At 46.3% G+C, this 25,288-nt stretch overlaps 2 protein-coding genes and 1 non-coding gene across 9 annotated transcripts in view; 1 reads left to right on the top strand and 2 right to left on the bottom strand.

Annotated features, from left to right (window-relative positions):
- The window catches only part of RBM23 (RNA binding motif protein 23), a 20,076-nt gene extending 10,700 nt beyond the window's left edge, over positions 1-9,376 (bottom strand). For 4 of the 5 annotated variants that reach the window (XM_023230435.2, XM_023230438.2, XM_023230437.2 and 1 more), the window contains exons 1-2: positions 9,185-9,376; positions 866-941 (exon numbers count right to left, since the gene is read on the bottom strand). In XM_023230435.2, coding sequence (XP_023086203.1) covers positions 866-931 — 66 coding nt within the window. In that variant the 5' untranslated portion in view covers positions 932-941; positions 9,185-9,376. Of the gene's footprint in view, positions 1-865; positions 942-7,922; positions 8,081-9,184 lie in introns of all 5 variants that reach the window. The other variant, XM_023230436.2, reaches the window with a different exon arrangement.
- A 1,331-nt stretch (positions 9,377-10,707) lies between these two features.
- PRMT5 (protein arginine methyltransferase 5) lies at positions 10,708-19,744 on the bottom strand. 3 transcript variants are annotated; one of them, XR_002735336.1, is made up of 18 exons: positions 19,408-19,744; positions 18,656-18,774; positions 18,285-18,370; positions 17,672-17,806; positions 16,867-16,979; positions 16,683-16,732; positions 16,311-16,474; positions 15,056-15,217; positions 14,810-14,887; positions 14,661-14,719; positions 14,452-14,574; positions 14,190-14,365; positions 13,254-13,363; positions 12,954-13,047; positions 12,655-12,771; positions 12,384-12,448; positions 11,020-11,235; positions 10,709-10,911 (listed from the first exon to the last, which is right to left on the bottom strand). XR_002735336.1 is itself a non-coding variant. In XM_023230455.1 (18 exons), the coding sequence occupies exons 1-18, from the start codon at positions 19,515-19,517 to the stop codon at positions 10,861-10,863; spliced, it is 1,881 nt and encodes a 626-aa protein (XP_023086223.1). In that variant the 5' UTR covers positions 19,518-19,744; the 3' UTR covers positions 10,709-10,860. The 3 variants fall into 3 exon arrangements, 2 of the variants coding, with proteins under 2 accessions (XP_023086222.1, XP_023086223.1); XM_023230455.1 differs by having other exon boundaries at positions 11,167-11,235; XM_023230454.2 differs by having other exon boundaries at positions 10,708-11,235.
- A 121-nt stretch (positions 19,745-19,865) lies between these two features.
- On the top strand, positions 19,866-19,938 carry TRNAR-ACG. Its single transcript has one exon. It is a non-coding gene; the product is annotated as a tRNA-Arg (tRNA).
- The last annotated feature ends 5,350 nt before the right edge of the window (positions 19,939-25,288 follow it).

Here is a 25,288-nt window from a genome sequence, read left to right as displayed (position 1 = left end):
AAAAAAAAAAAAAAAAAAAAAAAAAAGAAGAAGAAGAAAAAAAGAAAGGTGGGGGAAGGAGGGATGGCAGGAAAGGGCAGAGGGAGGGAAAAGCAAGCAAGCAAGAAAATTGGTGTTAAGTGGGCCAGGTGCAGTGGCTCAATCCTGTAATCCCAGCACTTTGGGAGGCCACGGCAGGCAGATCCCTTGAGCCCAGGAGTTCGAGACCAGCCCAGGCAACACAGCAAGACCGTCTCTATAAAAAGTATATTAAAAAAGAAATTGGGATGGGCGCAGTGGCTCACACCTGTAATCTCAGCACTTTGGAAGGTCAAGGTGGGTGGATCATGAGGTCAGGAGATCGAGACCATTCTGGCCAACATGGTGAAACCCCGACTCTACTATTACAAAAATTAGCTGGGCGTGGTGGCTTTTGTCTATAATCCTAGCTACTTGGGAGGTTGAGGCATGAGAATCGCTTGAACCCAGGAGGTGGAGGTTGCAGTGAGCCAAGATCACACCACTGCACTCCAGCCTGGTGACAGAGCGAGACTCTGTCTCAACAGAAAAAAAAAAAAAAAAAAAATGAAATTGGTGCTAGGTCTGAGGTACAGTGACTTTCTACTGTGTCACTTCGAGTTTCGAGCAAAGCACAGATTACCAGCACCATCATGTGCCCACCCCGGTTTCTGGTCCTCTCTAAAAGTATGGCTCCTAACCATAGTCTCCAGCAAAGCTTACTAAGACTATGCCTTTTATGATTAGTTATTGTACATAATAAATAAGCAGGGAAAGAGGATTCATAAAATGCTGAAAGTTGAAAGTCATGATCGACAACTACTCTTTCTTATTAACCCAATTCCAGGAGTGAGGTGGAAAATATTACCTCTTCTTTTTTATAGGGAGCTTCCAGCATGGCCTCAATCACTATATCAAAGTCATCAGATGCCATCCTGTCAGATCTGGGGAGAGGATATTAATATGTAAGAACCTGTTTTATATTTTTCCTCCCTTTCCAGCACCACAAATTTCTTTCCCCCTCCAAGAAGAAGACTTCAGGATATACAGATTTCAGTTCTGTTTCTTGAACTACGGAGAAACCTTACCAGCTGTCACTTACTCTTAGGTTTATTTTTACACCCTATAGATCTGAACTAGTTCTGCTTTGTGGCTTGGAATAGTCAAAGATAGGCCAGGCGCGGTGGCTCACACCTGTAATCCCAGCACTTTGGGAGGCCAAGGCAGGCAGATCACCTGAGGTCAGGAGTTTGAGACCAGCCTGGCCAACATGGCAAAAACCTGTCTCTATCAAAAATATAAAAATTAGCTGGGTGTGGTGGCACATGCCTATAATCCCAGCTACTCAGGAGGCTGATGCAGGAGAATCACTTGAACCCAAAAGGTAGAGGTTGCAGTGAACCAAGATCGTGCCACTGTACTCCAGCCTGGGCAGCAGTGTATGACCCTGTCTCAAAAACAAAACAAACAAAAACACAAAAAGAATACAAAAAAAAAAAGTCAAGGATATAGAAGGAAACAACACCTAGGAAGAAACAAAATACCTATCCTGTTCTATGAAGAGAAAATGATGGTAGTCAAAAGTACTGTTCACTACAAAATGGATATTAGGTCTCCACTCTACTGTTCAAAATTCTGAATAAATACCTGGTTTAAACTTAAATAATAAAAACAGGCCTGGCTGCTACAGATGTGAGAAAAATATAAAAAGAAAAAATAATAAAAAAAAAAGGCACATTATTTCCAATAAAAAGGTAAAGAGGCAAGACTAAAAATCAGAAGCAAGTCAAAGCAACACCAAAATGCAGATTTGCCCTAAGCTCTTCCTCTCTGCATACCCCGAACACCAATAATTAGGGCCTTATCCCTAAGCATTTTCTATCTAATATCAACTATAGTTTAGGTAACTCAGAAATACGATGATTAAGACAGGCTCGACCAACCCCATTTTGAAACCTTTCTCTGGTAGGCAAGGTAAAATGTGCCTCCCCGAAGCTCTTACATCTAGAAACTGCCTTTCCCCAGGCCGTCTACCACCAGTTTGTCAAATAAGAAAAACAGAAAATCCGGCCGGGCACGGTGGCTCAAGCCTGTAATCCCAGCACTTTGGGAGGCCGAGACGGGCGGATCACGAGGTCAGGAGATCGAGACCATCCTGGCTAACACAGTGAAACCCCGTCTCTACAAAAAAAATACAAAAAACTAGCCGGGCGAGGTGGCGGGCGCCTGTAGTCCCAGCTCCTTGGGAGGCTGAGGCAGGAGAATGGCGGGAACCCGGGAGGCGGAGCTCGCAGTGAGCTGAGATCCGGTCACTGCACTCCAGCCTGGGCGACAGAGTGAGACTCCGTCTCAAAAAAAAAAAAAAAAAAAAAAAATCCAAATAAAACCAATAGGATAAATTATTCAAATGTTATTGGTCTGGAATTATGAACCCACACATGGATGAATCTCAAAATAATTACACGGAGTGACAGAAACCAGCCCCCCACAACCCCCGCCAAAAAGTGCACAATAAACAATTCCATTTATATAAAATTCTAAAAAACGCAAACTAGGTCAGGCGCGGTGGCTCACGCCTGTAATCCCAGCACTTTGGGAGACCGAGGCGGGCGGATCACGAGGTCAAGAGATCCTGGCCAACATGGTGAAACCCCGTCTCTACTAAAAATACAAAAATTGGGCCAGGCGCGGTGGCTCAAGCCTGTAATCCCAGCACTTTGGGAGGCCGAGAGGGGCGGATCACGAGGTCAGGAGATCGAGACCATCCTGGCTAACACAGTGAAACCCCGTCTCTATTAAAAAAATACAAAAAACTAGCTGGGCATGGTGGTGGGCGCCTGTAGTCCTGGCTACTCGGGAGGCTCAGCCAGGAGAATGGCGTATATCGGGAGGTGGAGCTTGCAGTGAGCTGAGATCCGGCCACTGCACTCCAGCCCGGGCAATAGAGCGAGACTCCGTCTCAAAAAAATAAAAAATTCAAAAATTAGCTGGGCATGGTGGTGTGCACCTGTAGACCCAGCTACTCAGGAGGTTGAGGCAGGAGTATCGCTTGAACCCGGGAGGCAGAGGTTGCAGTGAGCCGAGATCATGCCACTGCACTCCAGCCTGGAGACAAAGCGAGAGTCAGTCTCCAAAATAAAAAGCAAACTAATCACTGTATCAACTATATCAAAGAAAGCAGAAAGCAGAACAATGGTTGCCAGGGATAGGAGTGAAGGGAAGGACTGGGAGAAAAGGATTTTAAAAGGGCACAAGAAAAAGTTTGGGGCCAATTTTGGGGCCAGGAGTTGTGGCTCACACCTGTAATCCCAGCTACTGTGGGAGGCCAAGACACATGGATCATCTGAGTTCAGGAGTTCAAGACCAACCTGACCAATATGGTGAAACCTCAACTTTACTAAAAATACAAAAATTAAGGCTGGGTGCGGTCATGAGGTCAGGAGTTTGAGAGCAGCCTGGCCAATATGGTTAAACCCCATCTCCACTAAAAATACAAAAAATTAGCCAGGCGTGGTGGCACGCACCTGTAGTCCCAGCTACTTGGGAGGCTGAAGCATAAGAACTGCTTGAAACTGGGAGGTGGAGGTTGCAATGAGCCAAGAATGCGCCACTGCACTCCAACCTGGGTGACAGAACGAGATTCTATCTCAGAAAAAAAAAAAAAACACAAAAATACAAAAATTAGCCAAGCGTGGTGGCACATGCCTGTAATCCCTGCCACCTGGGAGGCTAAGATAGGAGAATTGCTTGAACCCAGGAAGCGGAAGTTGCAGCCAGCTGAGATCGCACCATTGCACTTTAGGCTGGGTGACAGACCAAGACTCTCTCTCTAAAAAAAAAAAAAAATTGCCGGGCACGGAGGCTCACACCTGTAATTCCAGCACTTTGGGAGGCCAAGGTAGGCGCATCATGAGGTCAAGAGATCAAGACCATCCTGGCCAACGTGGTAAAACCCTGTCTCTACTAAAAATACAAAAATTAGCTGGGTGTGGTGGCACGCACCTGTAGTCCCAGCTACTGGGGAGGCTGAGGCAGGGGAATCGCTTGAACCCAGGAGACAGAGGTTGCAGTGAGCCAAGATTGCGCCACTGCACTCCAGCCTGGTGACAGAGCGAGACTTCGTCTCAAAAAACAAAACAAAACAAAACAACAAATTAGCCGGGTGTGGTGGCAAGCGCCTGTAATCCCAGCTACTCAGGAGGCTGAAGCACAAGAACTGCTTGAACCCAGAGGGCACAGGTTGCAGTGAGCCAAGATCATGCCATTGTACTCCAGCCTGGATGACAAGTGGGACTGTCTCAAAAAAACAAAAGCAAAAAAATCTTTGGGAGTGACGGTTTCACGGGTGTTTAACGTATCAAAACGTATGAAAGTGTACACTTTAATGTATACAGTTTAATTGTGTGCCCATTAAATGTACATCATGCTTTTAAAAAAAAAAAAAAACAAAACCTGAGGAATTTGTATGCAAGGAGGCTATCATAATCAGACTTTTTCATAACTGTAAGAACTTTGTTGGCCAGGCACGGGGGCTCACCCTGTAATCCCAGTACTTTGGGAGGCTGAGGCAGGTGGATCACCTGAGGTCAGGAGTTCAATACCAGCCTGACCAATATGGTGAAATCCCATCCCTACTAAAGATACAAAAATTAGCCAGGCATGGTGGCGGGCACCTGTAGTCCCAGCTACTCAAGAGGCTAAAACAGGAGAATCGCTTGAACCTGGGAGGCAGAGGTTGCAGTGAGCTGAGATCACACCACTGCATTCCAGACTGGGCGACAGACCTAAGACTCCATCTCAAAAAAAAAGGAACTTTGTCCTTTTTAAAGCAGCTAATGCACTATGCAACACTGCTGCCCTGGCTGCCCTAAGAGTCCATATCCTATTTTGACAACTTAGTAAGTATAATCATTACAACTATGATTCTATGATTTACAGTACCTACATCCGCTAGACACTGTGCTAAGCATGTTATGGAGAGAGAAGATTCTTAGGAAAAAAATTACTTGGAGCCAAATTTAAGGCTTAATATGGAAATCAAACCCAAATCAATTGGTATACATAAAAACCAGTGAACTCAATTTCTTTTTTTTTTTTGAGATGGAGTTTTGCTCTTGTTGCCCAGGCTGCAGTGCAATGGCACAATCTCTGCTCACTGCAACCTCTGCCTCCCAGGTTCAAGCAATTCTCCTGCCTCAGCCTCCCGAGTAGCTGGGATTACAGGCATATGCCACCATGTCCAGCTAATTTTGTATTTTTAGTAGAGACCAGGTTTCTCCGTGTTGGTCAGGCTGGTCTTGAACTCTCGACCTCAGGTGATCCGACCACCTTGCCCTCCCAAAGTGCTGGAATTACAGGCATGAGCCCCACGCTTGGCCTTTTTTTTTTTTTCTTTTTGAGAGGGAGTCTCACTCTGTTGCCCAGGCTGGAGTGCAGTAGCATGATCTCAGCTCACTGCAACCTCTGCCTCCCAGGTTCAAGCGATTCTCCTGTCTCAGCCTCCCAAATAGCTGGGATTACAGGTATGTGCCACCACGTCCGGCTAATTTTGTATTTTCTGTAGAGTCCAGATTCTCCATGTTGGCCAGGTTGGTCTGGAACTCCGGACCTGAGGTGATCCGCCCACCTCGCCCTCCCAAAGTGTCAGAATTACGGGCGGGTATGAGTCAATGTGTCCGGGCTTTTTTTTTTTTTTTTTTTTTTTTGAGAGGGAGTCTCACTCTGTTGCCCATACTGGAGTGCAATAGCACAATCTCAGCTCACGCCAACCTCTGCCTCCCAGGTTCAAGCGATTCTCCTGCCTCAGGCTCCTGAGTAGCTGGGATTACAGGTGCCCGCCACTACGCGCCCACTAATTTTTGCATTTTTGGTAGAGACGGAGTTTCATCATATTGGCCAGGCTGGTCTCAAACTCCTGACCTCAGGTGATCCGCCTGCCTCAGCCTCTCAGTGCTGGGATTACAGGCATTAGCCACTGTGCCCAGCCTTCTACTTTTTGTAATAACACTTTATATTTATTTAGCAATCAAATGTAACAAATGCTGCAGACAGGTAATATATGATTCATACCCAAATTTTTTAAGACTAAAGTTTTTTGAACTGCTAAAAGTCATACATAGCTCAAGGGCTGGGCAGAGGGGGTGGCTCACGCCTGCAATCTCAGCACTTTGGGAGGCTAAGGCTGGAGAGTGGCTTGAGGCCAGGTCAAAATCAGGCTGGGCAACACAGTGAGGCCCCATTTTTACAAAAAATACAAAAATTAGCTGGGCACAGTGGTGCGTGCCTGTAGTCCCAACTACTCGAGAGCCTGAAACGGAAGGATTGCTTGAACCCAGGAAGTTGAGGCTGCAGTGAACTGTGATCATGCCACTGCAATCCAACCTATGCAGCAGATTGAGATTCTGTCTCAATCTCCAAAACAGAAAAGGTCACACAGCTCAAATGGAGGAACTAATTTTTTTTTTTTTGAGACAGGGTTTCAGTCTGTTGCCCAAGCTGGAGTGTAGTGTTGCCATCTCAGCTCACTGTAACCTCTGCCTCTCTAGCTCAAGCAGTCCTCTAACCTCAGCCTCCCAAGTTGCTGGGACTACACGTATGCACTACCATACCAGGCTAACTTCTCATATTTTGGGGGGTTTTTTGGGTAGAGACATGGTCTCACTATGTTGCCCAGGCTGGTCTCAAACTCCTGGACTCAAGAGATCCACCCACCTTAGCCTCCCAAAATGCTGGGATTACATCCGGCCAGAGGAGCTAATTCTTGATCAGAAAGGTTTTCTGACTTCAAATCTAATATCTATTATATCAGGTTACTTCTCATATGGTTTGTAATTAACTTTAAAGGAAAAAAAAAGGACACCGTGGAGTATACCAAGATATCTACTTTTAAATATATACTCACTGAACATGAATGTTCTTCTGATAGGTTTTTCAAAATAATCAGTCCCATTAGCTAAACCTCATTGTGAGGCTCCTATATCTGAGGCATGTACAGTGTATGCTTAAAAGTATTAGGCTAATATACACTATCTTGTTCACTATGGGAAAATGGTTCTAAAAAGAAAAGTTTTGTTTTTTTTTTTTTTTGAGACAGAGTTTCACTCTTGTTGCCCAGGCTGGAGTACAATGGTTCAATCTCGGCTCACTGAAACCTCTACCTCCCAGGTTCAAGCAATTCTCCTGTCTTAGCCTCCTGAGTAGCTGGGATTACAGGCACACACCACCACACCCAGTTAATGTATTTTTAGTAGAGACGGGGGTTTCTCCATGTTGGTCAGGCTGGTCTCGAACTCCTGACCTCAGGTGATCCGCCTGCCTCGGCCTCCCAAAGTGCTGGGATTACAGGCATGAGCCACCGAGCCCGGCTTAAAAAGAAAAGTTTTTGATACTCAAGCTGTTTCAGTCATTTTGGCTGCCAAGTCTACACAAATTTTCTGTTATAAACTATTTTTTACAATCTGCCTTTTCCCCTCCAAATGAAATGCTTGATTTCAAGAACTGCTCGTTGTTGAGTGCTAATGCAGGGTAAGGAACAACTTAACACACACACTAAAACTTTCACTTAAGTTTACAAGCCTCTACAAATAAACCTCTATGTAAAAAGTTTTCACTCAGAAACAAATACATCTATTTAAGCAGACATACACAATACAGTATTTTGAAACTTGCAATCTCACTGGGTTTAGTGTCTTTCTAGAAGTCCTAAAAGCAATAAGGTAGCAAACACTATGCATTTTCAGGCTGGCAGTTTTTTCCTTTTTTTTTTTTTTTTTTTGTATTTTTAGTAGAGACTGGGTTTCACCATGTTAGCCAGGATGGTCTCGATCTCCTGACCTCGTGATCCGCCTGCCTCGGCCTCCCAAAGTGCTGGGATTACAGGCATGAGCCACCGCGCCCGGCCCAGGCTGGTAGTTTTCAAACTCTACCTTCATGTCCCAACTTATGGGTCAAGGTCCACTCAATCTCATCCACATACAGAATATCGTGTTTTCTTCCATCCTGCTCCAAAAACAGCATTAGAGACCCACAATCACGTCAGTTCCTAGACCTCGTCACAGCACAAGCCAGCAGGTAGACTCCACTGCTAAAGGAGTAGAGAGAACCACTGTCAGACCAATTCGGGAAGAATTCACGAAAAGGTGGAGCCCCAAGGGTGACGGTAGCCCCATCTCTTGGGTCTGATCACTGAGGTGAGCACAAACACCTACAAACTGAAAGCAGTTTAATAAAAGAGGAACAATGAGACAGACAAAAACTACTTGAAGGACTGCCCACCCCATGTCGTGTAGCTTTAAAAAACGGTCCTATAAGCCGGGCGCGGTGGCTCACGCCTGTAATCTCAGCACTTTGGAAGGCCGAGGCGGGCGGATCACCTGAGGTCAGGAGTTCAAGGTCAGCCTGGCTAACATGGCGAAACCCCATCTCTATTAAAAATATAAAAACTAGCCGGGCATTGTGGCGGGCGCCTGTAATCCCAGCTCCTCGGGAGGCTGAGGCAGGGGAATCGCTTGAACCCGGAAGACAGAGGCTGCAGTGAGCCGAGATCGCACCATTCCCACACGCCAGCCTAGGTGACAAAGCGAGACTTCGTCTCAAAAAAAAAAAAAAGGTCCTATAGGCAACCAACTGCCACAATCTCTGCGGGAGCCAGTGTCCCAGAGCTCAATCTTCATGTGTGGCCTCATACGCCTACTGGAATGAGTGCTTGAAAAAGTTAAAAGGGAAAAGCCCATAAAGGTCAACATAGTGACATGAATCTTCGACAGACTAGAGATTGAGGAAGAAAGCTCAATTCCCTTCTCTCTCTCTGAATAGTGGTGCGAGTGGCTGAAACTGATGATGTGTGTCCTCTCAGGCCGCGGAGGGTCGATGCTCCCTTTCCAGTGTGGGCGACCCTAAGTGTCACGGCTGCAGGGACCCAGAAAGAAAAAATCACAGAATTCTAGAAACCGCATCTTTATCGGTGCAGGATACAGCCACGAGGGTGCTCACCTCTAAAGTCGTGCCAGTGGGCCACATTTAAGTAGCTAACACTTCAAGGTCAAAACAAAGGTTTTTTTAACGTTAAAAGTTCCCCTGAATCTCTTCGTGACGCTATTGTCTGCCCGTGACGTCAGGGGGACGCGCCGTGCAGCAACGTCACGCATTGGTGACGTCTGGTGGGGGACCAGGTTTTGGGGTTTCTCACCAGTTCCAGTTCCCCGCAGGGGGGTCCCGGTTCTCTCCGTTGCTTTCGGTATGTTGTGGGAAGTGAAGTTCGGATATTTCCTAGAGTCTAGGCAAGAAAAGCAGCAATGCAGGTAGAGCTGCTCCTCTTCCCGTAAAATGGCGGAAGCTCCGCCGTCTTCCAGAACCTTCCCCAATCTGCGCATGCGCTAAGACACCCCAGCGTTGGCAGTAACCTCACTGGTTTCGCTGCAACCATCCAAAGTAAAGGTTCTCATTGGCTAACGTCCTAAGTGTGGGTGGAGCAAACTCAACTGCGTCTTAGCAACCAACGAGTTCCCACTGATTGGCTAACCTCAGAGACTCCAGAAAATGGAAGCGTCCTTTGGTAGTCGCCCATCACTCTCTCATTGGTTAAATGACTTGGGGAGGGCGGGGAAAACGGGACGGAGAACGGGAGTGAAGGAGCCACCGACCTCACTCCCGGTGCTCGAGTTGACTAGACCAGTGCGATGGGCGGAGCCAACGAGGCACAATTTACATCCTTGGCCGTCCCTACTCGGATTTGCCGAAGGAGTCACGTCAGTCTTTACGGTTAAGCTTTGTAGAGAACAGCGGCGTTTGTTTCACGTCCGGAGATGTTGAACTCCAAATCCCCGTTCTGAGCCGGCTACCTAAACAACCCTCCCGACCACCTCTCCTGACCTCGCTGCTTGGGACCTGGGAAAAGCAGATCTTGCCACAGACTTGTCTTGGTGCACACTCTGCCCTATCGTCATAGCCTGCTCCCGCAGATCATAACTTCCGTTCAAATCAGTGCCCCCACATTTTCCACTGCAAGGGTAAATTTTAAAGTTTCTCAGGTGACTCCTGGGATGTAGCAGTACTGAGTCCTCTAACGGGAAAGAAGGAACTGATGTCCACCCTCACTTTCCAAGGGCCTCCAGGAGCCCCTAGACACTTCTGTGGTCTACTGTAGCTACCAAAAATGTAGCTGGTTATAACATGGGGAGAGCCAGAGTCGGAGGACTGGACTTCCAATTCTGACTTGGATACTAATATCACATCATTGCACCCATTTCAAATTCCCCCTCTGTAAAATGGAAAATTGGACTAGACCTCTTACGGACTTCAAACTGTAAACCTGTGGTTTTATTTAAAAAAACTGGTAGTTTCTTGCTGGAGATTCCTGGATGGATTCCAGCCTTCCCAAGAGGTAACAAAGGAGAGGTAACCAGTTGCCAGTGCAGTAGCTCAAGAATACAGGAAGAGAAACTGGCTTCACTCACTATTCCATCTTTTCCCAAGGTGGCAAACTCTATGCCTCTTCCCCAGAGAAAAGCCTAACCACAGGTTCTAATGGACAAGAGCTCACTGTAACTGGTCAGAAAGGCCTATATCCAGGAGTACAATAGTCATTGCTCAGCTTCCTAAGTAGGGAATACAAATAGGCCCCTTTAGGTCTTGGATAGGGTAAGAGGACAGATCTGCACATGCCTGGGTCTAAGTGAGGTGTGGGAAAACAGCGGCGGGGGCGGCAGGGTAGTGCAGGAAAGGGCTATAACTTTATTTGTATTTCCTCTTACACAAAACCATCAAAACAAGAACAGAGAAGGGCTGAACATCTGTTCAAACCCCATGTTCTCAGGGATATTCCAGGGAGCTCTTGAGGCTGAGTGCGTAGCTTCGAATCCAGCACTAATTCCTCACCCCCTGGCCTGAGGTCTTCACAGATTGGTGGCTTGAGCCCTGCAATTAATTATAATCCCTTGCCCACCTTGATGTAAGGCAGGAAAGCAGATTGAAATGCTCCTCTCTGATGGGCAAGGGGAATCACAGCCTATAGATGTACTGCACCTTCTGTACTATAGGAGCAGAACATGAAGCTGCTTCCAAGGCTCTGGACACTTGCACGCAGGGCTAGAGGCCAATGGTATATGAGCGGCCTGTGGGGTTGTGAATAGCAGAACAGACTGGTGCTGTCACAGCCCACTCATACCACACCTTCTTGGAATTGCTGCATCGCCAGAAACGCACACAGATGGTTTGGCCTTCACGTACCGTTATGGGCTGCTGTAAGAAGAAAGACAGGGAGGTTCAGGGTGGAGCTAATGAATTATACATGGCAGTGTATTAAGGCAGGTGTGGAGATAAAATGATAAACATGACAAGACTGTCCCAACCCTCATGAAAGTTATTTGAAGCCTATCAGAACGCTGAACAATAAGACGCTGAACAAATAATCAAAAGTGTGGTGAGTGCTGTGAACATGTACAGAGTGCTAGAAAAACACCTATGAAAGGGAACACTAACCTAGTCTAGGAGGTCAGAGAAAGTTTATCTCACAATAGAAATGTTTAAAGGAGACCTAGAAGATAGGTTAACGGTGTGAAGAGACAAGCAAAGAGCTCTGCAGGCAAAAGAGAGGCATGAAAGCCTGAGGTAGGAAAGAAGATCGACAATTAGAACCAAAAGAAGGTCCATAAGGCTGAAGCAGTGTAAGCAAGGGGACAGGAGCTGCAAAGGCAAGCAAACACTAGATCACATCAAGTCTTACAAGCAATGTTCCAGATTTTGACTTTTATCCTAAAGACAATGGGAAGGCATTGAAAAGTTTTAAGCAAAAAAGAGGTAAGATCAGGCCAGGTGCGGTGGCTCACGCCTGTAATCCCAGCACTTTGGGAGGCTGAGGCGGGTGGATCATGAGGTTGGGAGATCCAGACCATCCTGGCTAACACGGTAAAACCCCATCTCTACTAAAAACACAAAAATTAGCCAGGCATGGTGGCTGGCACCTGTAGTCCCAAGTACTAGGGAGGCTGAGCAGGAGAATGGCATGAACCGGAGAGGCGGAGCTTGCAGTGAGCCGAAATTGCACCACTGCACTCCAGCCTGGGTGACAGAGCGAGACTCTGTCTCTTAAAAAAAAAAAGGGGGGGGGGGGGGGGGGGGGGGAAGAGAGAGATAAGATCAAATTTGAGTTTTTAAAAGATGGCTCTTGCTCAAAGTAGAGGACAGAAGGGTAGCCAGAATAGATGTGGGAAAGCCAGGCAGAAGGCCACTCCAAATACTCCCAACACCTACCACTGGGATCCAAGAGCATATGAAATCAGGAGAACATTGAGTCATATAGTCAACTATCTTCCTGGGAGAAGGAAAGAGGCACAACACCAAAGGCAAAGTTACTCCTTAACCTACAGAGTCTTAAAAGCAGTTCCTACCTTAATAGGGAAGAGGATGGGAAACCATGAGAACATCCCAGGAGAGTGAGTCTCTGGACGGATACCTGTGTGGACAAAATAATGAAAAAACAGAGGTCTCCATGGCTGTGCCTTTTACCTATGTTGAAGAGGGTCTCTTCTCTAATCACACAAACAAAGATCTCCATTCATTGAGTACTGGGCCCCCCATAAATCTAAATGACACATGTACATATAAGCTGCCCAGGCAGCACACCCTCATACTCTGCCATCCACTGCCTTAGACACTCACTCAGAGTGATGTCCTGATAAAGCACAGTCTCAAAGTAGCCTGCAAAGCCATGCAGTACTGTGTTCACCTCCACGGGAAACTCCAAGGTGCAATAGCGGTTGTTGTCAATCATAGGATCTGTCAGGAAATAATCATGTGGATGACAAGGGGCCAGAAGCTCTAGACAACTTGGTAAAGCATAAGCAAGACCCAGGAAGGGAAGAGTAGATAAGGCAGACTAGGGACAGCAAGGGAAGAAAGCAGGAGGAAGGAAGAAGCCCACACCCCTCTAGTTAGAGGACAGTCATAAAAGAATCTACCTCTGTTGGGATGGCTGAAGGTGAAACAGGGCTGGGGTGCAGCGAGCTGGTGGAAGTTGTGCAGCCGTACCACATAAGGCATCTCGAACTGGGCCTGTCAGAGACAGAGAGAGAGAGTGTTGGGGAAGACAGACAGGAGATACCTACTTCCCCAAGGATTAAAAAAAGTTTTACTTTAGTGCTTCCCCAATCCCTAACTTCTTCGCCTCTTCATCCCCAGCAGAAGAAAATAGCTGATGCAAATACAGAAAAAGAAGAGGACTGAAGAGTACCACTTCTTTCCAGAGAGTGGTTTTTTACCTCAGGGTCACGGTCCTTCTCCCTACAGGCCCGGACTTCATTGTACAGCTTGGAGGAGGAGATGGGAGCCAGGAAGGAAGTGTATTCTCCGGGGATGCTCACACCGTCATCTGCACAGCAGGAGAGTCAAATTAGTTCCAGAGGGAGGGAAATGGTATGTCTGTACTAACTGAAGGATCAGAAGGATCAAACCTCCCATGTCAAAACCAACCAACGTTGGCATGGGCATGGAAGAAAGAGACAAATGCATGTTGTCACATTACTAAGCCAGCCTTCCAACTACTGTCACGGATGATTCCACTTCTAGGTTAATTTACACAGATAAAAACTGAAAGAACCCAAGATAGTCTAATCTGGTAGTTCTTAACTTTTATGGGGTCACAAAGTCCCACAAAAGTTCCTGATGAAAGCTAAGCTCAGGGTACATATGTCAGCTCAAAGAGTCCATTCCCCTCATTATTTTTTATTTCATTATTATTATTTTTTTGAGACAGAGTCTCGCTCTGTTGCCCAGGCTGGAGTCCAGTGGCACAATCTTGGCTCACTGCAACCTTCTCCTCCTGGGTTCAAACGATTCTCGTGCCTCGGCCTCCCAAGTAGCTGGGATTACAGGCGTGCACCACCACGCCTGGCTAATTTTTGTATTTTTAGTAGAGACGGGCTTTTGCCACGTTGCCCAGGTTGGTCACGAACTCCTGACCTCCCACCTTGGCCTCCCACAGCGTCTGGCCCACTCCCTTCATTTTACAAATATGAACACTGAGGTTTGAAGAGATGACTTCATTTGCTAAGGGCACAGAGGCAGTGGAGTAGTAGCTCTCAAACTCATATGATGTGACCCAGGTCCAACTCACTTTCCCCTAAACCCTGTACCCTCCTCCCAGGTAGATGTCTCATCCATCATCACCCTCCACCTACACCCCAACCTGGGGGCACCTTTTAGGAAGTGCTGGGCTCCATCCAGGCACTCAGGTGACAATTCATTGTCAGCAAATGAGCCCAGAAGCTCGCTGACAATGATGTCTGCTTTCTCTGGAGCCACCCATTCCCTCATGTCTGATGAGACTACGGTCACTTGGCTTCCCCATTCTTCAAACTGCCAGTTCTCTAGCCTGAAACAGAGACAATAAGGTGAGGAGACATGTTAAGGAAATTTGGCAATGGGGACTAACTTCCCAGCAAGCAGGTTGCTACTCACGTCACCACGGCATTTGGGTTTTTCTCCACAGCATACAGCTTTATCCGCCGGTCAGCCTGCTTGGCTGCCCGCAGGGAAGCGTTCACCAGGGGTCCCCGTCCTGCTCCCAGCACCATCAGTACCCTAAGAAAGAAAGGGAAGAGTCAAGCAGACTTGGCATATACAAATGTAGGTATGCAAGTCCCTGGGATTGAGGGGAAAGCACTCACTGGACATTGGTATCCTTCTCCTCTTCTGGTACTCGGTCTAGCAGACATTTATAGATGGCCTGGAGAAGAGAATATCCTATGGTTGTAATCCCAATCTCTCCAGGTCATGCTAGCCCTGTGCTTTCCTCACCCTGCATACCACACAGTACCTGCTGATACTGAGAGTATTTGATGGGGTCCTTTTCAAACACTTCATATGTCTGAGATTCCAAATTGTCCATCAGTGGCTGATGAATGAGGAAAAGGATAAAGTTAGCCAGTTTCTGGCAAAGGACAATGCACTAAAATATCAAAAACTTTCCACTGCTTTCTGAGCTTTAGTAACATTTGGAGACATATATTCTCAAGATACATTTTCACCCCACCTTCCTACTCTCCATGCACTCCAGACCCACCTGAAGCGGGGACTGCAGATAGTCTTCATAGCCCTTGGCAAAGAGTTCATAGGCATTAGGTGGAGGACGGTTCTGGCTTAAGTATTCCAAGTACTGAAGATAGGAGCAGAACTCCTTCTCTGAGTGGTGGTTGGTGCCTGTGATGATGAACTGCACCTCCAACTGTAAGAAAAGTCAGACTATCAGACACAGCCCACAAACCAAGATTCTGGAATACTATGGTATATGGCCAAAGAGCCCAGTGTAAAATACGGCCCAGATCAACAGCTCTCCTTTTTTTTTTTTTTTTTAAAGATGGAGTCTCGCTCTGTTGCCCAGGCTGGAGTGCAATGGCGTGATCTTGGCTTAGTTGCAATCTCCACTTCCTAGGGTCAAACAATTCTTCTGCCTCAGCCTCCCAAGTAGCTGAGACTACAGGTGCATGCCACCATGCTTGGCTAATTTTTGTATGTTTAGTAGAGACAGGGTTTCACCATGTTGGCCAGGCTGGTCTCAAACTCCTGACCTCAGATGATCCATCCGCCTCAGCCTCCCAAAGTCCTAGGATTACAGGCGTGAGCCACTGTGCCTGGCCCAGACCAACCCGTTCTCTAGCATCTGTTCCAATACCAACAAAGGCAGCATGAGGTTTCAGTAAACTTGTAAAAAGCCCTCTTGGCCGGGCGTGGTGGCCTACGCTTGTAATCCCAATACTTTGGGAGACTGAGGCGGGTGGATCACTTGAGGTCAGGAGTTCAAGACCAGCCTGGCCAACATGGTAAAACCCATCTCTACTAAAAATATAAAAATTAGTCAGGCAGCGGTGGTGCACGCCTATAATCCCAGCTACTCAGGAGGCTAAAGCAGGAGAATTGCTTAAGCCTGAGAGGCAGAGGTTCTGGTAAGCTGAGTTTGCACCGTTGCACTCCAGTATGGGTGACAGAGTGAGACTCTGTCTCAAAAAAAAAAAAAAAAAAAAAAAAGGCCCTCTTATGCCATAAAAGTATCATCAACACCCAAAGAACCTCATGGACCCTTGCTGTAACTTCCTAAATGAAACCTTCTGCAAAGTTCTCATGAGGTTTGGTTTGTTTTGAAAGGTTTCTAGGGCTATTACTGGCATTTATCTTTTTGTTCTCAAGACTCCCAACTTCACTTAAATTGCTACCCAGAAACCAAAGAAAAAGAGTCAGCCTCACAGGAAAAAACGATCATACACAGGTAAATAAGGCAAGATGTATAGCTGGACCACCTTTAGAACCCTCCTACCACTCACCTTGAGGAGCCGGAAGATAAGCCTCTGGTGCATCTTAGAAAGAACAGGAAATCCCTTCTTATTGGTCAGGAAAATGCTAGTGGGGAGAATGGCTGCTTTGATGGGCTCCCCAAGCCAGCGATCAATGACATGATTAGATGGGAGGTCAGCCCCAATTTCAAGAGCTATATGAGACAAAGAAAAACTGTCAACCACTGCCAGGTAAGAAACCCTTCCTTGCTCCTTTGTGAAAAATCTGTTTACCTCTTTAAGAGAAAGGCAGTCTGAGACAGAGAGTAAGTAGCAAAATTGTATACTATATACAAAATTCCTGAATCTTATTCACGGGAGGTCAGAGAAGCAACACCCATCCCAGGATTCTCATGGACTCACCCACTGCAATCCTCTTACTATAGTCACACAAAGTCCGGAAGTTGTGCCACCTGTTCAGAGTCAAATACAGAAAAGTACAGTCAACTAGATATGGCCGACCAACCACCATAGCTCAAGGAGACCTCCCTACAGGTTTCACCCTGTACTTCCCCTCACCCTATCACAGCAGCAAAGGGAGACATACCACATCCATGTTTTCTCCTCCCCACTGTACTCCTCTGTGTGTGTAGTTGGTGCATTCTCAATTATATCATCTCTCAGGTCCTCTGGTGCCACCAAGGGTACCCGCATCCAGAACTGCACATGAACAGTCACCCTTTTAGAACACTCTTTTGAACTCACTGGCTCCAGAAAGTTTCCCTCAATCAAAAAACTTCATCCAGACCTCATTAATCCCTTTATATGCTTTTCCCAATTTGTGATTTTGTAAGTGAACATGTACCTTATGTATAGATCCTTATGTAAATATCTGCCTTATCTTACGTAAGTTTCCGAAATAATTACATTTGCATGTTTTGAAACTCTCTTCATACCACTTTTAGATGGAGAGGTGCGCAATACTGACCTTTTTTTTGAGACAAGGTCTGGCTCTGTCACCCAGGCTGGAGTGCAGTGGTGCAATCTCAGCTAACTGCAACCTCCGCCTCACAGGTTCAAGTCATCTTCCCACCTCAGCTTCCCAAGTAGCTGGGACTACAGGCGTGTGACACCACACCTAGCTAATCTGTGTTTTTTTGTTTTTGTTTTTGTTTTTGTAGAGACAGGGTTTCACCAGGCTTCCCAAGCTGGTCTCAAACTTCTGAGCTCAGCGATCTGCCCACCTCAGCCTCCCAAAATGCTGGGATTACAGGCATGAGCCACTGTCCCCGGCAATACTGATACTTCAATTCTGCCAAACACACCCTTCACTGAATGGCTAGGCACAAGAAGGTACTTAGCACAATCTGACTACTATGATATGCAGCAGGAAAGGAGCCCCTTAGCTATACCATAGAAGAGTGATGGCCAGTGTGGATGTGGTTGGTCAAAACTCTGGCCAGGTTGGTGTTATCTTCCTGATTAAGGGGCAGCAGGAAAGCTGGAAGACCCAAATATGCACCAAAATTCAGCTCCTGTAACATGGCCTGGAATGGAGATGAAGAAGAAAAGGTTGCGCTAACAAGCAAATAGCTTTCTTTTCTTTTCTTTTCTTTTTTTTTTTGAGACAAAGTCTCACTCTGTCACCCAGGTTGGAGTACAGTGGCACAATCTCCACTCATCTGCAGCCTCAACCTTCCCAAGCTCAACTGATCCTCCCACCTCAGCCTCCTGAGTAACTGGGACCACAGGAATGCGCCACCATGCCTGGCTAATTTTTGTATATTTTATAGAGATGGGGTTTCACTATGCTGCCCAGGCTGGTCTCAAACTCCTGAGCTCCAGTGATCCTACAACCTCAGCCTCCCAAAGTGATAGGATCATAGGTGTACACCATGGGGTCCAGCCTAATAGCTTTAATTTCATTGTATCAGTTGATTTACCAAGTTATTGGGGGTGGGAGGGGACCACTCTCCCTACCCAGCTTGGTTAGAAAGATCCAGCAGAGAAGTCAAAGAGTCTTACCGCCTCGGAGTTCCTGCGAATCTTCTCCACTTTTGAGTCTGGACGAATCCATGGAGAAAGCTTTCCCACAATTAGCGTATTCCAGTCTGCACTCCCCCACCCAAGAAAGACAAATACTGAATAAGGTTCAGCACTTTACTTGTTCAATTTTTAGTTTTGGGAATCGAGAGTAGAAATGAGAGACAAAGGTTTTTTCTACATAGACACGGGATAGCCTGATGCAGAATAGAGAAGCAAGGAGAAAACAAGTTATCTATATCCCAGGGACTAACAAATATATCCAAGTCAGAAAAGGAGAAGAATCGGGGCCCCGATAAAGCAGAAGTTGTTATTGCCTCTAATAATTAAGGGGCATATGGGATGGTCCCTACCCCTTCCTGACAGCAGTAGGTCTGATCGTGTCTGGGGGCCGGGCCGATTCTTAGCAGGTTCCTGAATGAACTCCCTCTTGAAACGCGGATGGAAGACAGGCATGCAGAGGAAATCAAACCTACAACCGCGACAGACCCAGAATCATGTAAAGAGAGCAGCAGTGCCAGAAAGCCAAGCAACTGGATTTAGGCTATTTTGATTTTGCACAGCCCTTTCAGCTGCCATCAGTTCACCCTACTAGGCTGCTGAGTTCAGACCACCTTGGGGGATATCTCTGCTGTACTGTGCCTCAATTTCTCCCCAAAACACAGCCATGGGAAATATGAGTAAGGAGAAAACGATGGAAATCCACAAGTAGAATTTTTTTCTCCTCAGGTGTCACTATGTTTCCAAGACCATCACATCCAGATTTGCCCCAGTTCTGCTCATGCCTCCCCCGTCAAGATTAGCCTCTTCTCTCCATTGCCCCCTAACACCTCCTCCCACTCCCAGACAATAATCGCGACCTCCAGAGCCCTTTAGAGTTTACTCAACAACTCTCCCAACTTTGGGACTCAGTGACCACAGGCCCCCCACAAGTTCTTTTCCTCACGTTACTGGGTCCGAGGCTTCTCCCCTCCAAAGAGTAATAGTCTCTCCCCTCCTCATCCTAGCCGACCCCCTCACCCCAGTTTCTCTGGGATGACTAGTCTGCCCTTCTCCGTCCCCGAGTTCAGACCCCGCAGTCCGCTCGTGGAGGTCCGGCCCTCACCCCTGCTTGGCCACAGCCCCTAGTGTGTCAGCTATTTCGGGGACGCAATTCAGGTCCCTCCCGCTGGACACGCGGCTCCCACCAGCACCCCCGACCGCCATCGCCGCCATCTTTTTCCTCGCGCTGTCCACGCCGGGATTCCTTGATACTAGTAGCCAATCACAAAGCCAAACTAGAGACCCAGAAGGCGGGACGAGTCGCCTTAACAACCAGAGCGTCTGCCACAGCTCCCGAACGGGAGGGATGGGGAGTGGCTTTTCCCGCCAATCCGCGGGCTGCGCAGTGGCGTACGGCGTGGCTCCTGAAGATCCACCAATCTCAGAGTCTGGTTCCTGACGAACTTCAATCTCCCAGAATGCTTAGTGTAGCTGCAGAACTCCGTTGAGAGACTACACCGCCCATGAAACCCTGCAGTAAAACCTTGAAGCAGCATCACGGAGGAGCACACTTTCGTCTCAGGGCCAGTGGCGCAATGGATAACGCGTCTGACTACGGATCAGAAGATTCCAGGTTCGACTCCTGGCTGGCTCGGTGGGGCTGTTCACAATTTTACTTCATGAGCATTTTCTGATTTTCCTTACTTGTCATAGTTTGAAGCTTCTTTATTATCTTAACGCTTTCATTTTCAGGTCCTAAATTGGTTGGGTTCTGCAGCCATCTAATGTCAGCTTTTCCCGTAACTACCTTCAAAAGTGTTTTCCTTGTGTCATTATTTACGTCCATATGAACATTGAGAAAACAGGGTTAATGGCTGGTGCTATTAAAATGGGCTTTGTCACCGTATTATGTTACATATTAAAATACACTGCTAACTCAGCTACTATTTCCTAGTGATTTGTGTTTTGTGTTTCAAACACAAAAGGTGTGAATAAACACCTAAACACACACACACACACACTTCAAGATAGAGAAAAGGAATTCATTAATTACAGTGAGCAGCAGTCATGAAATTGGCTGGCGTGGAGGCCAGAGAGAATCTACATTTTCCCATGTCAATAGCTGCTAGAGAGATGGAAAGAAAGGAAGCAAGGAAAGACACAGGGAGGGAAATGGGAACTTCTGAAGGCAGGGGGCCCACTGGTGTTGAGGGCTCGGCAACAAGGATGGAGAGGAGAACACGATACAAGAGGCCCCACGCAGGCGCCGCTGGCAGAACTTAGGGACCGACTGGCAGGGAGTCCTGAGAAAGCAGTCAGGGGTGATGCCTAGGATTCTGTCCATGCAGTGAGAGAGAAATGCGAGAAGAGGGTTTGGGAAATCAGGGTTTGGGTTTAGTCATGCTGAATTGAACGTCTAGGGGGCGCTGTGTAATAGAAAGTTGGATGAACAGTGATCTGAACCAGATGAGATGGAGGTCGTCAGAAGAAAGAACTGAGGTCATGAGACTGAGATCACCATAGCTCATTGGGGACAGAGCCATAGGAAATACGAAAAGAGTGTGGGGTAGGATAAATTCTGGGGAAGCCTGGGTGCAATGCAAGTGCCCCAGAAGAATGAAAGCTGGAAAACCCACCGGGCGTGGTGGCTCACGCCTGTAATCCCAGCACTTTGGGAGGTGGAGGCGGGTGCACTTCCTGAGGTCAGGAGTTCGAGACCAGCTTGGGCAACATGGCAAAACCCTCGTCCCTACTAAAAATACCAAAGGCGTGGTAGCAGGCGCCTGTAATCCCAGCTACTCGGGAGGCGGATGATCTCAGTTCACTGCAATCTCTACCTTCCGGGTTCAAGCAATTGTCCTGCCTCAACCTCCCAAGTAGTTGGGACCACAGGTGTGTACCACTACACCCGACTAATTTTTGTATTTTTAGTAGAGATGGGGTTTCACCATGTTGGCCAGGCTAGTTTCAAACTCCTGACCTCAGGTGATTCACCCACCTCAGCCTCCCAAAGTGCTGGGATTACAGGTGTCAGTCATGACACCCGGCCTTCACCGGCATTTTAAGAGGTAAAAGAGTTGTTGAGGAGGTCTGCTTGTTCTCTGCCCTAGCTGTGCCCAACCAAACTCTACATTCACGGAAGACTTGTTAGACTTTTTTTTTTCTTTAGAAGCTAATTGTCTAGATTGTGGACCCTCTGTGCTCCTGGCATCTCGCTCCTGATGTCAAACTGGTAGCTGCTCTGTTGGTTGTTAACCAACCCATCATGGGTGAGAGGGAGAGAGGATAATCTGTAAAACAATAATGTCAGTTTTGCCATCGGTTAAAATAATTTTCTAAAGGATTCATGTAAAAAGAGCCTAGAATTTCTGACTAACCCTAAAGTAAGTTTACATGGGCTGAATTTCTTTGGTCTGTGTTGTCTTTGTCTTTTCATTCCAAACGGCCTTAGCATTGTGGCTAGCATCATGCTGAACACTTCTCAGTAACTCCATACCACGTTGCTCTCAGGCTTTCCTATAGCACTTTCCTATGCCATAAAAAACAGCATGTAACCGTGGGTCTGTCTACATGAGTTGTGGAGGAGCAAGAAGGGAAGGAATGAAAAGAAATAGAGCACCTTGAACAGGTCTTGTCCCTAGGTGTTAAGTCAAAGTTGGTGAAGTCTACATTATGCTCTGCTTTGCTCTGCCCTGCATGCTGAGCTTCTGGGCCCAGAAGCATGTGAATCACTGTTATACTATGGGGCTTTTGCCTTGGCTGAGATGAAGATAGGGAAATGGTGGGACAGAAGGGCAAATACCTTGGGTGAGAAATAATGTTACTGTCTCTAACAGGAGCCAGTGACCAACAGGACGGAGCACTGGAGACTTTCTGGAGGAAAGAGGTCCCCATTCCCAGATAATGCTCCCACTTATCCCCCGGCTTTCTTCACTTTCAGGCCCAATTCTTCCACCTTCTCTTGTTCTTTTGTCCTTGTTTAAACACCTCTAGCCCATTGGAAACCTCTTTTCATCTTCTATTGTTCTCCCCTACTCCCTCAGTACTTGCCTCCCTCCCCAGGCCCACCTTCCTTCAGTCACCTCTGTGCCTGCCTAGCCAGCCACACTCTTTAACACCAAAATAATGGCCTGTTTGACCCTCCTACTGCTCCAAATTGCTTTTTCACAATCAAGGCTGTCTCTAGTTATAAAAGTGGCAGAGTTACTGAGGCAAAATAATCTGTGCAGATTTGCATTCTCTTTTTTGTCATCTCTATTATACAGTGTTTATCTGTCAAAATGAATAGAAAGCGGTAACTGTTCTGAACATAGAAAAAGGTGGAAAACTACCCAATTTATTTATGAAGACAGAACACATCTAATATCAAAATCTGTCAGAAATAACACTCCCAAAAAAGCTATAGACCCTCACTTATGGATATAAATGTAAGATTCCTAAAATATTTAGAATTAATAAATAAAACTTAACAGTATGTTAATATAGTAATTATATAACACAACCAATTAGGGTTTATACCAATAATTAACACAACGGTATCAGCAAATTTCTTTATAGAATAGGTCAAAAATAAACCGAACAAAAAATATTTGACAGTTGTTAATTGTCAAATAAGAGAACACAGTACGTTAACTGCATTTTCTATAAGTATTCTTTTTTTTTTTTGAGACAGAGTCTCGCTCTGTCGCCCAGGCTGAAGTGCGGTGGCGCAATCTCGGCTTACTGCAACCTCCACCTCCTGGGTTCAAGCAATTCTCCTGCCTTAGCCTCCCGAGTAGCTGGGATTATAGGCGTGTGCCACCACGCCTGGCTAATTTTTTTTGTATTTTTATTACAGACAGGGTTTCATCATTTTGGCCAGACTGCTCTCAAACTCCTGACCTCATGATCTGTCCAACTTGGCCTCCCAAAATGCTGAGATTAGAGGCATGAGCCACCGCACTCGGCCATAAATATTAATAGTCTTTATATTCATCATATATGTGTATATATAAGATCAACAAAGATGAAATGAGCTACCCTGCATGGTTGTAAGTGCCCATAGTCCCAGCTACTCAGGAGGCTGAGATGGGAGGATCCCTTGAGTCAAGGAGCTCGAGGTCAGCCTGGGTAACATAGTGAGAACTTTTCTTAAAAAAAAAAAAAAAAAAGATACAAGAATATCTAGTCTCATCACTGAGTTATTTAATATTATTCTGAAAAATCCAATATAATAAGATTGGAAATAGAAAAAAGGGGGTTACAACTTTTAGGAAGGGAGAGGTAAATTTATCATTATTTGTAGATGATATGATTGTACACATAGAAAATTCATAAGAATCCATTTTAAAATGATGAGAATTAATACTAGAATGCAGAGAAGTCACTTGATGCAAGATAAGCATAAAATAAATCTGTAGCTTCTCATGTACTAAGAATAACCAGTTAAAAGACATAATTGATTTCAAAAAATCCCAATAATATGATAGTTAAGAGTATGGCCTGCTAAACCAGATAGCAAGAGGTTAAAGCCCTTTTCATTCATTTACTAGGACTGTGAACCTAGCCCTTTTGGCCTCAGTTTTCTCATCCACAAAATGGGAATGTAAATAATAGCTCCTATAAAGTTATTATGAGTATTAAATTAGTTAACAGAGTAAAGCATTTCGAAGCTACCCTGCACATAGTAAACCTTCAATACATATTAGCTATTTTGATTATTATTTTCTCCATTCACAGTGGTAACAGTAACACTACTATAAAATATTTATCTTTACTGAAAAATGTGAGAAACTGACATAAAGAAAATTATAGGCTGGTTACAGTGGCTTATGCTTATAATCCCAACACTTTGGGAGGCCGAGGCAGGAGGATTGCTTGAGTCTAGGAGTTCAAGGCCAGCCTAGGCAACATAGCAATACCCCATCTCTACAAAAGACTTTTTTAAATTAGCTGGGCGTTAGCCTGTCCAACGTGGTGAAACCCCGTCTCTACTAAAAATACAAAAATTAGCCAAGTGTGATGGCACATGCCTATAATCCCAGCTACTCAGGAGGCTAAGGCAGGAGAATCCCTTGAGCCTTTTAGGTAGAGATTACCGTTGAGCTGAGATCGTGCCACTGCACTCCAGTCTGGGCGATAGAGTGAGACCCTGTGTCAAAAAAAAAAAATTAGCAGCCAGGCATAGTGGCTCACACTTGTAATCCCAGCACTTTGGGATGCCAAGGTGGGTGGATCACCTGAGGTGAGGAGTTCGAGACCAGCCTGGCCAACATGGTGAGAGCCTGTCTCTACTGAAAATAAAAAAAATTAGCTGGGCGTGGTGGCAGGCACTATAATCCCAGCCACTCAGGAGGCTGAGGCAGGATAATTGCTTGAACCAGGCAGGCAGTGGTTGCAGTGAGCCGAGATCGGGCCATTGCTCTCCAGCCTGGGCAACAAGAGCAAAACTCCGTCTCAAAAAAAAGAAAGAAAGAAAGAAAAAGAGCTGAGCATGGTGCCACACACCTGTAGTCCCAGTTACCCAAGAGGCTGAGGTGGGAGGATTGCTTGAGCCCAGGAGGTTGAGTCTGCAGTGAGCTGTGATCAAACCACTGCATTCTATCCTGAGTGACAGAGCAAGACCCTGTCTATCAAAAAGAAAAAAAATTTTGCTGAAAGATGTAATAGAAGACTTAAAAAAATGGAGAAACAAGCCATAATCTTAGAAAATAACGAATCTTAGGCTGGGCGCAGTGGCTCACCCCTGTAATCCCAGCACTTTGGGAGGCCGAGGCGGGTGGATCACCTGAGGTCGGGAGTTCGAGACCAACCATGACCAACATGGTGAAACCCCATCCCTACTAAAAATACAAAAAATTAGCTGGACCTGGTGGCACATGCCTATAATCCCAGCTACTAGGGAGGCTGAGGCAGGAGAATTGCTTGAACCTGGGAGGCGGAGGTTGCGGTGAGCCCAGATCGTGCCATTGCACTCCAGCCTGGGCAACAAGAGTGAAACTCCACCTCAAAAAACAAACAAAGAA

This window comes from Piliocolobus tephrosceles, chromosome 6 (assembly GCF_002776525.5).
Source record: "Piliocolobus tephrosceles isolate RC106 chromosome 6, ASM277652v3, whole genome shotgun sequence".
NCBI classification, from domain to species: domain Eukaryota; kingdom Metazoa; phylum Chordata; class Mammalia; order Primates; family Cercopithecidae; genus Piliocolobus; species Piliocolobus tephrosceles.
The sequence above is the reverse complement of the archived record's forward strand: the minus strand, read 5'-3'. Positions and strand labels throughout refer to the sequence as shown.